Source organism: Macrobrachium rosenbergii, chromosome 23, assembly GCF_040412425.1.
Source record: "Macrobrachium rosenbergii isolate ZJJX-2024 chromosome 23, ASM4041242v1, whole genome shotgun sequence".
Taxonomy (NCBI): Eukaryota; Metazoa; Arthropoda; class Malacostraca; order Decapoda; family Palaemonidae; genus Macrobrachium; species Macrobrachium rosenbergii.
In genome coordinates this window covers 35,475,524-35,490,190 of record NC_089763.1, presented here as the reverse complement: position 1 = coordinate 35,490,190, position 14,667 = coordinate 35,475,524, and the positions used below count along the sequence as shown (strand labels likewise).

General features: G+C 37.8%; 1 protein-coding gene across 14 annotated transcripts in view; it reads right to left on the bottom strand.

The window, feature by feature from the left end:
* Positions 1–14,667, bottom strand: part of LOC136851486 (BUB3-interacting and GLEBS motif-containing protein ZNF207-like) — a 46,976-nt gene that overhangs the window by 16,288 nt on the left and 16,021 nt on the right. For 5 of the 14 annotated variants that reach the window (XM_067125599.1, XM_067125597.1, XM_067125603.1 and 2 more), the window contains exons 6-7: positions 14,132–14,329; positions 13,601–13,964 (exon numbers count right to left, since the gene is read on the bottom strand). In XM_067125599.1, the coding sequence (XP_066981700.1) occupies positions 13,601–13,964; positions 14,132–14,329 (562 nt within the window). Of the gene's footprint in view, positions 1–13,600; positions 13,965–14,053; positions 14,330–14,667 lie in introns of all 14 variants that reach the window. The other 9 variants (XM_067125602.1, XM_067125601.1, XM_067125606.1 and 6 more) reach the window with 3 other exon arrangements.

Below are 14,667 nucleotides of genomic sequence, written 5' to 3'. Positions count from 1 at the left end.
AAAAGGGTACATCACGTAGTAAAAGAGGCAAACCATCAAAACCAGTAAATCCAGGCCCCAACTCTCTACACTGGGTAAAATTCTCAGAGCAGAATCTTCACATGCAACCAACTATGCAGCAGATCTGCAATCAAACAGGAAGGCTTGGCTGGAAAAGGAGCCAACCAGCACAAGAAGAGCTTCTACATCAATGAATAATGAAGACATCTCAAATCTTAATGAATGGATACAGGGAGGTGATGCCTGACACATGAATAGTTAAAAGAAATCATGGATGCCAAAATACATATTGCAAGTTTTACACATCATCAAAACCTGCATGGGAAAAGGCTTGCAATTCAGAGCTACAGGAGTATGAGCCAGGCATGTGCAGTAGACCTTCTTATTAAAATCAGAGTGACAAGGTCTGTTTCAAACAGTAAAAGCTAATTATGATTAGAGGGTTCATGTAACACACCACATAGGAAACTAAGATCCATCTTTCTTAAAGACAAAAAAAAACAGTTTGAAAAAGGACATTTCATAAAGATCTGAAGGTTCTCCATTTGAACATAATGTACTTGAAATGTAATGGTTAAACAACTACATGGAATAAAGCAGACCTAGCAGGTTTCTCTGGAGTGAACATTCTATCAATGACATGAGAATGCCACCCCCCCCAAAACCCCCTAGTGTAGGTACATAATACAAAAATGTAACTTGAAGGTCAGAAGGTAAAATTAGCCAAGAAGTTCCACCAGCAACAATATGCATGATGCTAAACAGTAACTTGTGATAACGACAGATGAATATCCTATCATAAAATCAGAAAAAGAAAAAACTCCATTCACTAAAATGCAATGGACATACTAAAGGGGCATGCACTATAGGGCAATGAACTCAAAAAATGAGACAGTAGCCTACAGAAGATAGTAAACTGTGATGTAATCCAATGTAACAGTAAACTGTGGTGTAATGTAAACTGCGTCCACAACTACCATAACCATAAAGAAAGGTGACGTCCCTAAAAAGGGGCTGTCTCTTTATATACCACTGGCAATTCAACAAGTCCCTTCCTATTTCTGAAGCATAAGAATGTATAATAAACTAAGAGGTGGATAGTCAGATATCTACAGTAACTGAAGTAAAGACAGCACTGTGAATTAAAAGTTCCTTTGGGTTGTGGCCTTTTGATGAATAAAAGGGATTAAGGACACTTTTGAAAGTGATGTCAGGTTTACAAACATAGTTATGCAAACAACACTAAAAAGATTTAAAGAAGTCAAGCACAGAGTATGTAAGATATAGGACAGTGACGATAACTCAAATGGCACCTGTGTCCAAGAAGACAATTTTAGGTCATAATTATGGTATTCCAAAAATAAATAAATATAAAAACCCTTTCTACTGGTAAAGTATTGGTAAAGGAACCCTACTACTAGGCAACAGTTTCTGGTCACGAGGAAACTGGTCTGCTGATTTATGTACTGTACTGGGTTACATTTTGCAGTGAGTAATTCACTGAGATTTAACTCTTAGATGAAACGTATAACACAAACTAACCTTGCGGTAATCAACACGAACATAAACCTCAACTACTTCAGCATTTCAGGAATTGACAGAGTATGATTCAATCTGTCCCAATACAAGCCCACTAAAATTTGTTTTGAGTTAACAGACAGGAGAGTTCCTCTAAAGCCCTTTAGGGGGCTTTAAACAATATTCATTTCAAATCAGATAAACCCCAGGTGTTATTTCTTATCCTTTCCCAAAATAATGTCACCCAGCTTCCTATTATGAAAAGAAAGTACCTATCCATACAGTCCTCTTAACACACAACAGGCTACCAAAATATTTGACTACAGTATCAAGGAGGAAAAAGGAAAAAAAAAAAATAATAAATAAAACAAATGAGAAAATGTCAAGCTGCTAGTCAATATTTCCAGTTTTACCCTTGCTTGTAAAAGCTGGTTCGTCCTAGCAGCACTTCACATGCTTAATAAATGCACAGCAACACTACATAATTATAACTTAAGTTCTCTGCAAGGTTAAAGGAGAAATTTTGAGTCAAAACGTCATCGCAATTAAAGGAAGAATTTATAGATACGTTTCAATTTAAATAACATTCCAGACATTAAATCAAGTGTCTACTAACCTCTCAAAACAATGTGACCTACTGAACTATGAAATGTTCGTTACTGAAAAAACACATGCAGCAGTGAAACCTTATCGAAATGGACTTACTTTATTCAGAACTTTAAAAACAAAGATTAGTTTGATTTACGGTTGGTGTCCATATACTGTACTCATCTTCCCTTACTGGGTTACCACCATCACGATTAAAACATTATGCACAGAGTCTATGCATTCATAAAGGTTTCAAGATTGCCGCATGTAAAATGTAAGTTGTTAGAAAAAAATTAGCCATGATTACAAAACTAATTTTAAAAACAAAGCACAAGATCCGGTGCTTGTCTGTGTGTATTCTACACTGCACACGTCTGTGTAACGTTAAGGAGAACTGGATTTTTCTTACATAATGGATGAAAAATGAAAATGATCGTCGGGTTTTTCTCTATCAATCATACAGCTGACTAAGACACTTTACATATCAAAAGTATTAACTGGGATTAGAGAGCAGTCTCATTAGTATTTTTGTTTATTACTTCAAGGTTAAAACCCTGATATGTATTCCTGTAACCAGACTTAAATTTAGGAATGTTGGCGGAAATACTGTTTTCAATCTAACCCAGCTTCCATTGGGAAAATTATTCTATAATTTATGTCAAATTATAAGTACTACATAAAAGCTTTCGGACTTTTATTTTAAAAGCTGCATAAGAACAAGCAATTCAACGCTACAAAAACTCAGCTGCGTTCAGCAAATCAAGCGACCAATGCAGTCTTTCCAAAACTCACTGCATCAGTAAACACCACCCTGTCCCATAACACCAACAGGCATCACCAACACATCCCCTGGTCCTCCCAAACCCCCAAAAAGCAATTCTAAACAATGTAAACACATATACAAGTGCAACAATATTAAATGAACATTCATAAATCCCTACCTTGCATGGTAAAGGGCAGTGTTTTAGTAAATAAAAAGCAAAATAGAAAAACAGTAAATTAAAGTAATTTACTTCAGAGTAATACATTTCCAGATGTATGAGGCATAAGCTTTACTAAACTTAAGTGGAAAAAAAAATCACCCACATGCACACATTGTCATTACATGCACAACAAAATCAAGAACAACGGTTACTCGATCCAGTACCTTTACATATTGGTATGTTGACGGTAACGTCGTTACAAGTAATAAAAAAATATTACATTGCATAATCGATCAATATCATTAACTAGAAGCCCAATGTTTTTAACTCATGCAAAAGATCAAGACGAAAAACTCATACTGGAAAATGTAAAATATCTACCAACTACGGTAACTTTGCTCGTCAAACAACACCTTCAGACGTGTCGTGTTTAAAACACCAATGGTCAAGCACATACATGGAACAAAACTACAACAAATTCTATGGAAGGAACAAAGTGAGATCTCAAGTCTGAAATATGACAATCCACCGTACTTTCCTCTGATGAGAACACTTGAAAATGGAAAACTAAGCTCATCACATCTGGAGTAGGAGGAAGAAAATGGAAAAAAAATTCATTGGATAAAAATGTTATAACAGCCTTACAATGGTCCCTCTTTCTAGTTACCCTTAAAAATACTGAAAAAATAAATCAAAATAGAAAAAAAAAAAAAAAAGAATGCCTGATAAAGATTAACCTGTAGCATGCATGCAAAACATTTATCTTTTACAAAGTGCTAAAACTTGGGTATCCATTTCAAGGTCATCGCAAAACTAGAGATGGACCCTATGGTCAGCAACTCACAGTTGGAAGCATAAATAAATGTAGAATCAAACCTTATCTAATGTCCATTAATCACAAAACAGACTTAAATTTGGCACTAATAATATTGACAAGGCAGACAACAGAGCAAACGGAACAGGAAACAACAGTACGGTTGTATTTATATATAAAATGAGGGAATGCAGGGCACTTTGTGTTATGAGAGTCTGGAAACAAATTTCCTAAATTACTGTGCTACTAAAAAGGGAACAGAGGAAGACAGAAGAAATGTGAAGTCAAAAGACAACACCAAGAATAATAATAAGAAGAACTACTAACTTGACCTTGAATTCAGCCCCAGGCAGGACAAACCAGGTGTGGCTCTAGATACTACTTACATGATGTTACAGGTGTAGAGGGCATAAATTATTGTCTCAACATGCTGTTGGTTTCAAATTACTTCAAAAGCTACAATGACAAGATGACTAAAAAAATTCACTGAAAAGACTTGCCTAATAACCTAAGAAACATCTACAAACCAGTGTGGGAAATTCCAACAAAAACAATTTGTTCTTCGGAAAAAAAAAAAAAGAAAGAAAAAAAAATTGGACGACTATTATAGACAGAAATTCTATTTCGAGGGAGCGACAACTTTAGGTGACCAAAAATTAGGCTTCTGTGAAAAATGTGCAAGTGGTTGAGAAAACAACCTTACGATGAATAATTAAAGACCTATGAAGAGAGAGAGAGAGAGAGAGAGAGAGAGAGAGAGAGAGAGAGAGAGAGAGAGAGAGAGAGAGAGAGAGAGAGAGAGAGAGAGAGAATGAATTTGGTGGAGTATGATCATGGGAAGGTCAATATGAAAACCTGGTAGATATTTGGTATCCAGAGGCTGGAAAAGTGAGAGCTCTCAAAGAATGAAGTGGCTTAAAAATGACAAGTGGGGCAGAGGAATAGTTGCTCAGAAAAGCAGTACAGGCAGTCCCAGGTTATTGGTGGCCTCGGTTTTCGGCGATCTGGTTTTATTGCACTTGTCTAGCAATGACGATAACTGGATTTTCGGCACTAATAATCGGGGATCGGTACTGTTATCGCCAATTTTTGGTCACCATCACACAGTTGGGAGAGGAACCCTCACTGATAATCGGGGGACTGCCAGCACATATGGAAAGGCCAAGAGAAAGACCTATAGGAAGGTGTAAAAAATTAAGGGAAAAGTGGAAAAATGGACACCTAGACTGATGGGGGTTCAGGCAGGAAGTTCACAAGGCATAAGAGTGGAGAGAACTCATTTCACATCTATCCCACAAAATGCTGACTACGTTTATCGTTTATGATGATTTACAAGAAACCAAGAAATGAAAGTAGTTTAACCCCACGGGTAGCTACGTGGGAAGACACCAAAGGGATGTAATCTAGTACATCAATATTCAGAGCAGAGAGAGAGAGTGAGTTTACGTAAGGAGGTCCTAGTAAATAGTCCCCTCAACAAGATGATGAAACCTAATCATTTTCCTTTGTCAAAATTAGTGAACAAATGATCATTAAAGGTTCCGAAAAGAATTAAAACTTTAGAAACAATTGGTTTAACACCCAATTTAATCATGACCTGACAAGCATTCTTTAATCAGCCTGATAACTCCCTGCTGCAGAGCACACTGCTGAAATCTAGACCACCACCATATTAATCTGGAAACCATAAAGGATACTTTCTCTTGCAATACTGACTCAGTTCGTTTGTGGTTTTCAATTTCCTTTGAGCAATGAGTTTAGTGAAACTACCTTGTGAGTCAAAGAGAAAATGTGTAAACACCCTTTAGACCAGGGTTCTAACCTTTTTCTCCACCCCACTTTTCAGTGAGCCAACTCTCCATTTCAAAAGCATCGGAAATGACATTTCAAACCCAACAGTGTTGTCAACCCAAACATGACTTACCATATTTGGTTGTTTTTGTTATTAAAACAGTCTTAAATGACAAAAATTTTTGAAGCCTCATTATTTGTGGTGTGGAAACAAATTCAGAAATGTGACAACAAGACAGTGGTTCTTCTGTCCGAGTTTCCCCACTGAATATATTTAATTCAACCTGCTTTAGACAAAACCTCACCAGATAGTAGTTTCTGAATATATTTACAACCTGCAGTTAGTTCCCCTGGCACCAAAAAATGCAATATTTCTACAACCTTTTTAAACTAAGCTAAATGCTCCATTACCTTACTAATCATTCAACACTGAGCAATGCATTACTTGTGCATTTAATGAAAATTCATATTCCATATTTTTTTTTTTTTTTTTCAAGATTTGCCAACAACCTGTATGGAAAATGGTTAATCATCTATAGCAAATGAAAAACTAGAAAACTAGATGTGAACACATATTGAGGTATATTGCAGCTGCCATCTCAAATGCAAGTCAACCGTCAATATTTACTTGCTGTCGCAACCAAACCATATGCACAAGCACTAACTGACTGATTGATTATAGCTACTAAAACTGGCATCACAACACCTAGGGAAATGTCTTTACAACTGTGCATGAGACAATTTCTACTTAAGCTGTGGATGGAAGAAAGTCAGTGGTGATAAAATCTATCAAGAGAGACCAGATAATATTTAAAAATGGAAAAACAGAAAATACCATACATTCATGACTATTTACAGCAATGGTTAGGGAACAGCAGAATGATAAGTAGACACAACTGCGGCAGAAACCACTACTCTAAAATACTGTCAGTCTATTCACTCTTGTTCATTAATAGTACCTCATTAGCACAATTATTTTGGCACTCTATAGTCTTGAACCTTCCACACACCAGAACTTCCATTACATGTTATGAACATCCAATTCTCCAAACATACTACCTCTACATACCTATTTCACTACATATATACTACTTCAGAACCTCTATGATAAATCTGCCATGAGCAAAATACAATTCCATTATCATTCTCTTGACTTCACAAGAAACTGATGCATAAATTCTATTTTACAGTTTAAATAACACACAAAATAAAAGCAAATACAAAGACCTCAAAATTTGAATCTTGAAATAAAAATGAATGAACTATGTTTCTCTGTGGAACTTTTCAACTCCATGAATCATTATTCTTCCATCTCACCATAAGGCAGAGCAGCATCAAACCTATTTGGGGAAAATTTACATTCAACCATAAATGCACATGGCTTTAAGTAACATTTAAAAGCTGTCTGAAGATACAAAAGCAGACTAATGGGACTAAGAGCTAAAAGCTACTCTGTGCCAAATTCAATCGCTTCATGCTACTGAAGCCTGTAGTTGCTAACCAGTGAGCTTTAGAAATCATAAAACCAGAGCTTTAGAAATTACATATAAACAAAGTCCTGCCTTTCCTATTTATTTTAAGAGAAAATGAGACTCACTTTCTCTACTGCTCCTGAGTTTGTCCCATATCTGCAACTAATGTATGTAAAGTTGGGGGTTGACAGAGATTACAATATTCAATGATGGATAAAAAATACTTTGACCAAGAATTACACTGAAAAACAATTCCAAACGGCTTTCTAGAATACAGTGCCCTTTATTAAATGTCTGAGTGTCAACTAGAAGGGAATAAACTGAATAAAAGAATACTTTGTAATATGCGACAGAAAATATTCTTGTAACAAAGTCTTCCTCTACACCATAACACCACTGAGCCATCCAAATATTTGGGTTGGTAAGATAAAAGGATCCTCGGTACTAAATGAAGTTGAGAGAGAGAGAGAGAGAGAGAGAGAGAGAGAGAGAGAGAGAGAGAGAGAGAGAGAGAGAGAGAGAGAGAGAGAGAGAGAGAGAGAGAGAGAGAGAGAGAAATCTCGAGAGACATGAGAGAGAGAGAGAGAACTAAATGATTAATGATTACTAACATTTGAGAACTGACAATACTAAGTACACATTCCTCCGTGAACTACTTCATGTGTAGTTCATTCAAATATAGAGCCAGTGATACTGATGTACTACAATTATTAGCAAGAAAGATCACTGCCAGTCCACTCACACAACTTCTTTATCACCCAAAAACACTTCAGTTACTCAAAGCACTTGACACAACAAAGGTGGTGAACCAAAGATAGTACCACAAACTTCACATCATTACCAAGTAGCATATAAATCAACTGTGGTGACTATCTCTCATCAAACGCCCATAAAATTGGAGAAATTCTTGTGAATAAATGTACTATACCTTATTGAAAAAAACAAAAGAATCCACATTTTACCAACTGAGAAGTTTAAGAATGACAAAATTTCTTTCATGGATTAGTTTATGAAAAGTTGACAATTGTGTTAAATATCATACTCTGTTCAGCATTCAGGACTTGGAATTGGTTTATAAAATTTAGGCCAAAGGTCAAGCACAGGGACCTAAGAGGTCCTTCAGCGCTGAAAGAGAAATTGAAAGCAAAGGACGTTTTAAAGGTGTAACAGGAGGAAAACCTTGCCGTTGCACTATGAAACAACTGTTAGGAGAGGGGTGGAAGCGAATCGGAGAACAGAGGTACAGTAAGAAGTGTGTTCTGGGGTAGGGTCTTTTATCAAGTGTTGGTCAATCAAGTGAGCTATCTGAAGAGGGAGTAATGTTACCTCCATGCGCCATTCCTTCTGGAATTCGGTATGCCATAACCAGCTTAAAATACAGTACAATTCAGAACACATGGCACCAAAAACACTCTGACTACTTGTGAGAAATTTACAATACTTTACAAATCCATACTAGAAAATGAGTAAATTAAAAAGCACATAAAATACATCATTTCTAAGCAGTATTCTATTTCTCCTAGAGTAATGATTTCCCGTCTGGATCACTAATCACTTCTGCTTTACCTTCATGAAAACTGATACATACTCTGAACTACAACTTATTTGCTTTCTGTCTGCTGTTGTATAGAAAAAGAACTTTAGTTATATTGCAAACAATTGCATTAATACAACAAAAACAAATACATTTCATAAAAAAATGCAAGGCCTGTGATGACACAACTGTATAAAATCAATCATCAAAATTATGCAGATTATGCCAGACCAAAGAAGAGTCTAGATTGACCCATGAAAAAGATCAGTCATCACACATACTTTCAAAGTTGATAAGTCAAATATTTTTGAGGCTCAAGAGAAGGGTGCATACTTTTATTCCTATCAATCATTTACACACTATTATCATTAAATCTCCTGACAACAGCCGTGCCAAAGCTAATTTTTAGAATAACTGTTCCCTGCAAAAGTTTTACTAATCTTCAGAAGTCCACTGCTCGTTTCCATGAATAGTCATGCTAAAGGAGAACTCTCTTACCTTACTGTCACTAAACATTACGGAATTCAACATTTTCTGGTCTTCATACATGAGTACTGAATGTTCATCAAATTATTTATAGCGAATCATGATCTTTCTACCCACCATGTTGGGTAATAAAAAATGAAAAGGATTTCTCTAATAATTTCACAAAACATTTCTGTAACAAGAAAAGACAGGAATACCCTATTTCTCCCTCCTCATTGAATGTAGATGGTTATCATAAATTCCTGGTATTCATCATGAACTAATCCTCAAAATAACTCGGGCAACAGTTTCAATGATTACCGAAGAGCGGTGGCAAAGCTCTCCATAAGCAGGAGGACGACAAACCAACAGGTATGAGCATCCCCTTACGCCAGCAAACACATGAAACCATGTTACCTTAACTATTCAGAGAACAGATCAAAACAAACCCCCAACCCCGTCATGACAATTTCCATCCAATGGTGAAGTGGACCAATTCTGGTCTTAAATCATCAGTGACCAACTTAAATGTAACTTGGAAAACCCAAATCGCTTTTTTAAATACCTCAACATAGAAAGATCACCAATGCTTACCAAAATAAATGAGACAAAACACTAGGTCAATGAACTATATTTTCTTTGACAGCCTTGATAAACAAAAAAAAGCTACACTGTATCACAAACAAAAATGCAATAAGGTCTGAATTCCACAGCAACATGGTATTAATGAAAACTTGACAGTGACATAAAGTCAATTTGCAAAGATATTTTTGCAAATGACAGTGACAACAATACTAGGTATTACAAATTAAAAGGACAACAGAAGTCAGTGCATGGGATTAACTAACCCCATCATGTGCTTCAGAATAATCATAAACCACTTCTCATAGCTGAGGCCAACCTGTCTCGAGGTTTTCTTATCAAGTCCTGGCAACCTAAAATGAAGAAACTGGGCAGACTGTTGATCCACAACTTGCCAAGAAATGGTAATTGCACCCTCAGACTCACTGGTCACAGCTATGCGACCCCTGACCGCTTGAGACTTCGTTAATGCCAACGTGATTTGCATTTGAAACAGAACTGAAACCCCTTGGCCCAAACTACTATGCATCAAAGACTGATACATACACAGACATGTATGCATGCACATGGAGTACTGATGCACGCTACGTTGCGACAAGACAGTGTATCGGTATATTTTCTTAGATAAGCTCTCTTAACCTAAATAAAAAGGCACTAACAAGTTTTATGAGGGCATTGGTAAACATCCTTAGTTTATTAAGCACACTCAAAAACCTACAAATTTACCATAAGTGAGAGAGAGAGAGAGAGAGAGAGAGAGAGAGAGAGAGAGAGAGAGAGAGAGAGAGAGAGAGAGAGAGAGAGAGAGAGAGAGAGAGAGAGAGAGAGAGAAACATAATTACAGCCACCTTTCTTATTTCTGACACAGCCTCTAGTTCTACACTACTGGCAGAAAACTGGTTCACAATAATTCACACCTGCATACATAACATCTACCTAGTATTGTGAGAAATAGTATCTACTGGAAAATTCTTTCCGGTGACTGTAATAAAAAAAAAAAATGTGCTCTGAATATAAAATCAGTGCTACATGAGATGTCTGCCACTTCCCTATGGATAAGCCCAATATCCTTCCTTTAGGGTCAAACATCTGATTCTTTAGGGCTGAGCTCAAAGCATCCTGATTTAAAGGGCCACTGCCAAAAGTATTTGCTTACCTGTGCACGTAACTGACAAAACTGCTGGTTCTGCACAATAAATAAGTGACTTATCACCACCTATAACACTACAAGAGCAATCTCTACATATGAAATGTGTATTCCTTTTCTAAGTTATAAATATTCTACGGGTGATTAGACTGCATTTTGTCCTGCTATCCAGTCTGTTTTAAAACTGACCCCTACGAAAACAAGAAGAATGAAATATATTGACACGAGCTCCAGCACGGTACTCTGTGTCAAAAGTCAGGCCTTGCCATACCTTGCACTGCAGCCACTTTTATGGTAAGGGCCCACTAGCACTACTTTTATCATCTCTTTAACACTTTTAAAGCAGCTTTTTCATACAACCCCTTACCATACATATATATGCCTGCTCCATATTCATGTTCTGAATGTTTACAGGTTTGCCAATCTTTCCTTGTGTCAAAATAAGGTAGTCATACTCATGCCATCTGGATTCTCAAAAGGAATAACTGACATCACTCTTCATTTCGACTGTATGTGAAGCAGCAAGATTCTTGGGGCTGTAAAGATGGCATTTGCTGAAGGATTAATGGGAGGGGGGGGGGGAGAGACAAAACTTTTGTCATAAAATAGTTTCTTCATGACCTGTTCTGATGTTTAGGGACAAGGGAATGCCCAAGAATGGAAATACACAAGTTCATAAACTTCTCTGATGTTTTGGAGCTCTGACTTCTGATGATAAAAAAGTTAGAATACCAACAATATAGTCTTCAAAATGTCCCACAACTCACTGTCATCATCATCATCATCATCGCTTTCAAAACCACCTGACATAAATGGGCATCTAAGAAATCTCCCCTTCAAGTCTTTCCTGTGCTTTGTCTTCTGCATATCTCCAATCATCTATAGCCTCCCTCCTAATCATTCTAATCCAAGCAGGTCTGGTTTTCCAAATCTTTGTGTCCAAAGGCACCCCGCTCACACTACCACAGACTATTCTCCCATGGGTTGTGTGAAGGACATGTCTGAGCCATATCCATCTCCCTTGATGATGATTGGATGTTTTTTGTCTGACAGACAAAAAACTGAATGAACCTGTAACATTCAGGGAACAGTTGTATCCATACTTTCCATACTTATGATAAGGGGGTTGAGAGAGAGAGAGAGAGAGAGAGAGAGAGAGAGAGAGAGAGAGAGAGAGAGAGAGAGAGAGAGAGAGAGAGAGAGAGAGAGAGAGAGAGAGAGAGAGAGAGACTTCAACTGTCATTTCTAACTGGCCATCTACTTATACTGTATTTTACGTAGTAAGAACCAATTGGTTACTTAGCAATTTCAAATTGTAAATCTAAAATGAAAATCACCAGAAATACATCTAACCTATACATAATGACAGTCTGAAAGTGGCAACAAAGGGCTTGGTAAAACTCCATTTCTAACTTTTCTGTGTGTTAGGTAAAACTCCCTACTTTTCTGTGTGTTAGGAACGCAGACCGAAATACTACTAAGCCACAAAGCTACGTGATGTGCCATCAATCGTACGCTGAGATAAAAAGAATAAATACTTTCTCATCCTAGGTCAAGTTTTCTTGGCTTCAAATGGAAAAAATAAAAAGACGCTAGACAGAATTTGACCAGATCCATTGTTGTAAACTTCGAGTAGCCTAGCTGAAAATATCTACAAGTTTGCCTATGCAGTTAAGAAATATCTGCACTACTTAAATGAGAGAGGGTTGAAGGAGCAAATTACAGTTCATTATACTTGGACAAATTGTGAAATTCTTAAATGGGAAACTACAAGGAAAAAAAAAAAAGCTTGTAAAGTAATACTGTATAGTTAAGATCTCTCAAAAGAAAAACTATATACTGTGCCAGAATTAATTCATGTGCATTGTTTACATGTTATAATCATCCCATCTTTACAGCCTATATTAGTCAACACTACATGCAAAATGTAACCCCACACATTCACAAACAAGCATGCCCAAGTGTGCACACATTACCAGAAAATAGTTCAGGCCCCAAGTCTTAAATTAAATGCCAGCCTGAATGAGGAGTTCATCTCTATCTCTTTTTCAAAATGTAATGAACCTTCACAAACTTGAAATATCAGGATACCTGGTTTTCTAAATGAGCAATTTAATAACCACGTCAATAAGGCATGACCAGAAACTCGGGTTAAGAGCCTCATTTCTGTACTGCTCATAAACTATGCTGTGAAGTTCCAGTCCAGATCAATATAATCCATTCAAAACAATCATCCTAATGTACACAGCTAACTGTACAAGTGACCCACGAAATTGCTTTCACCCACTATCGTCTAAATAGTAATGAACAGAAACATCAGTGTCAAACAACAAATGACCTCACTCCTCTCAGCAGAAATCAACTTTAAAAAAAATCTGATTGCAAATTCAGGTATGAGAAAGCTAGTGATCAACCAATGACACTATTAATGAGAATGAAAACTACAGTAAAATGAAGGAATATAGAATCTTTAAGCATGATACTTCAAATACAGGAATTCTTAGATAGCAGCATACTTTCTATGAACTTATACACAAATAATTACCAATGAAAAGAGGTCAAGACTTGGAAATATATCTTGCTGTAGAGTGTATACCAAGTTACTGTACTGCATAGCAAATCGATTGTGAGGTTTCAATACTGCATCTAGAGAAATAGCTGTATGTAGGCTTTATATAGAAGACTGCCTACCTGGTGAAAATTTCATTCACTTACCTAAAGACAGGGACATGAAGGGGGAGGGGGAATTATTGGAAGAGTACTTACCTTGTGGTATACCTATGGGTGGTCTCATACCTCCAATGGGGAGGGGGGGCATACCCGCAGGCACTGCAGGAAGGGCAGGCACAGCAGCTGAAACCATTGGCTGCGTCATTATTGGCTGCATGCTTGGCCGCATTATGGCAGGTATGGTTACAGGTAACGCAACATGGCCAGTGGGAACCATGGCTTGGGACATGGTTGTCACCATGCTGGGGCCTATAGTGGACACTATAGGCTGGGCCTCTACCACCACTCCTGGGTGAGCTTGGCGTACTGCTGGATGGTGGGTCACCATCCCACCCATAGCCATGGCTGCTGCTGCAGCGCTGGCCTGGCTGTACCTCGCCATCTTCATACGGCGCTCCTCCTGAAAACAGATAACGCATGATGTCTTATACAGCCCTCACAAGCTAATTTTGTATTAGAATTTCAAAAATGTTGTTGTTCTTGACTGACAGTAGTACTGAAGTGCTTGATCCTATTGCAATTAGAATAATCCAGGTCTGGCAATGACACAGTAGAGGCGGGTTGCACCTGTGTGTCTAGACACATCGCCGGTGGGTAGAAATGGTCCAGGCAGGCAGGCACAAGTTGAGAGAGATGTGAAGGTGCAGTACTCACGGGTGGAGACTCCACGCGCTGCGGAGGTGGAGCCGGGGCTGGAGCCCGAGCCCTCTGGGGAGAGACTCGGGGAGCCTGCTGGTACCGAGGCATACCTGCCCGCTTCTCTTCCTACGTGAGGGTGAGAGGAAGACACGTGAACACAGTACAGCCCCGCCAAAACCCATGCTGCCACCACGCTGCCATCACACTCCCACCACCAGCCAACACAACACAAAACATACATACACACATACAAACACTAATTAAACATACACGTGCACTCGCACTCACACACACACCAATCCTTTCTTTGCGATTTTCATTCTTATACTAATACAAATACTGTATATGTTGATTATATGATAATCAGAGCAAGAACCTTACCCTACAATCCATAAGATGGGCATTCTGTTCCATTCAATACCAACATGAGAGTCTTACCACTAAACTCCTGCTCTCTGCCTCTG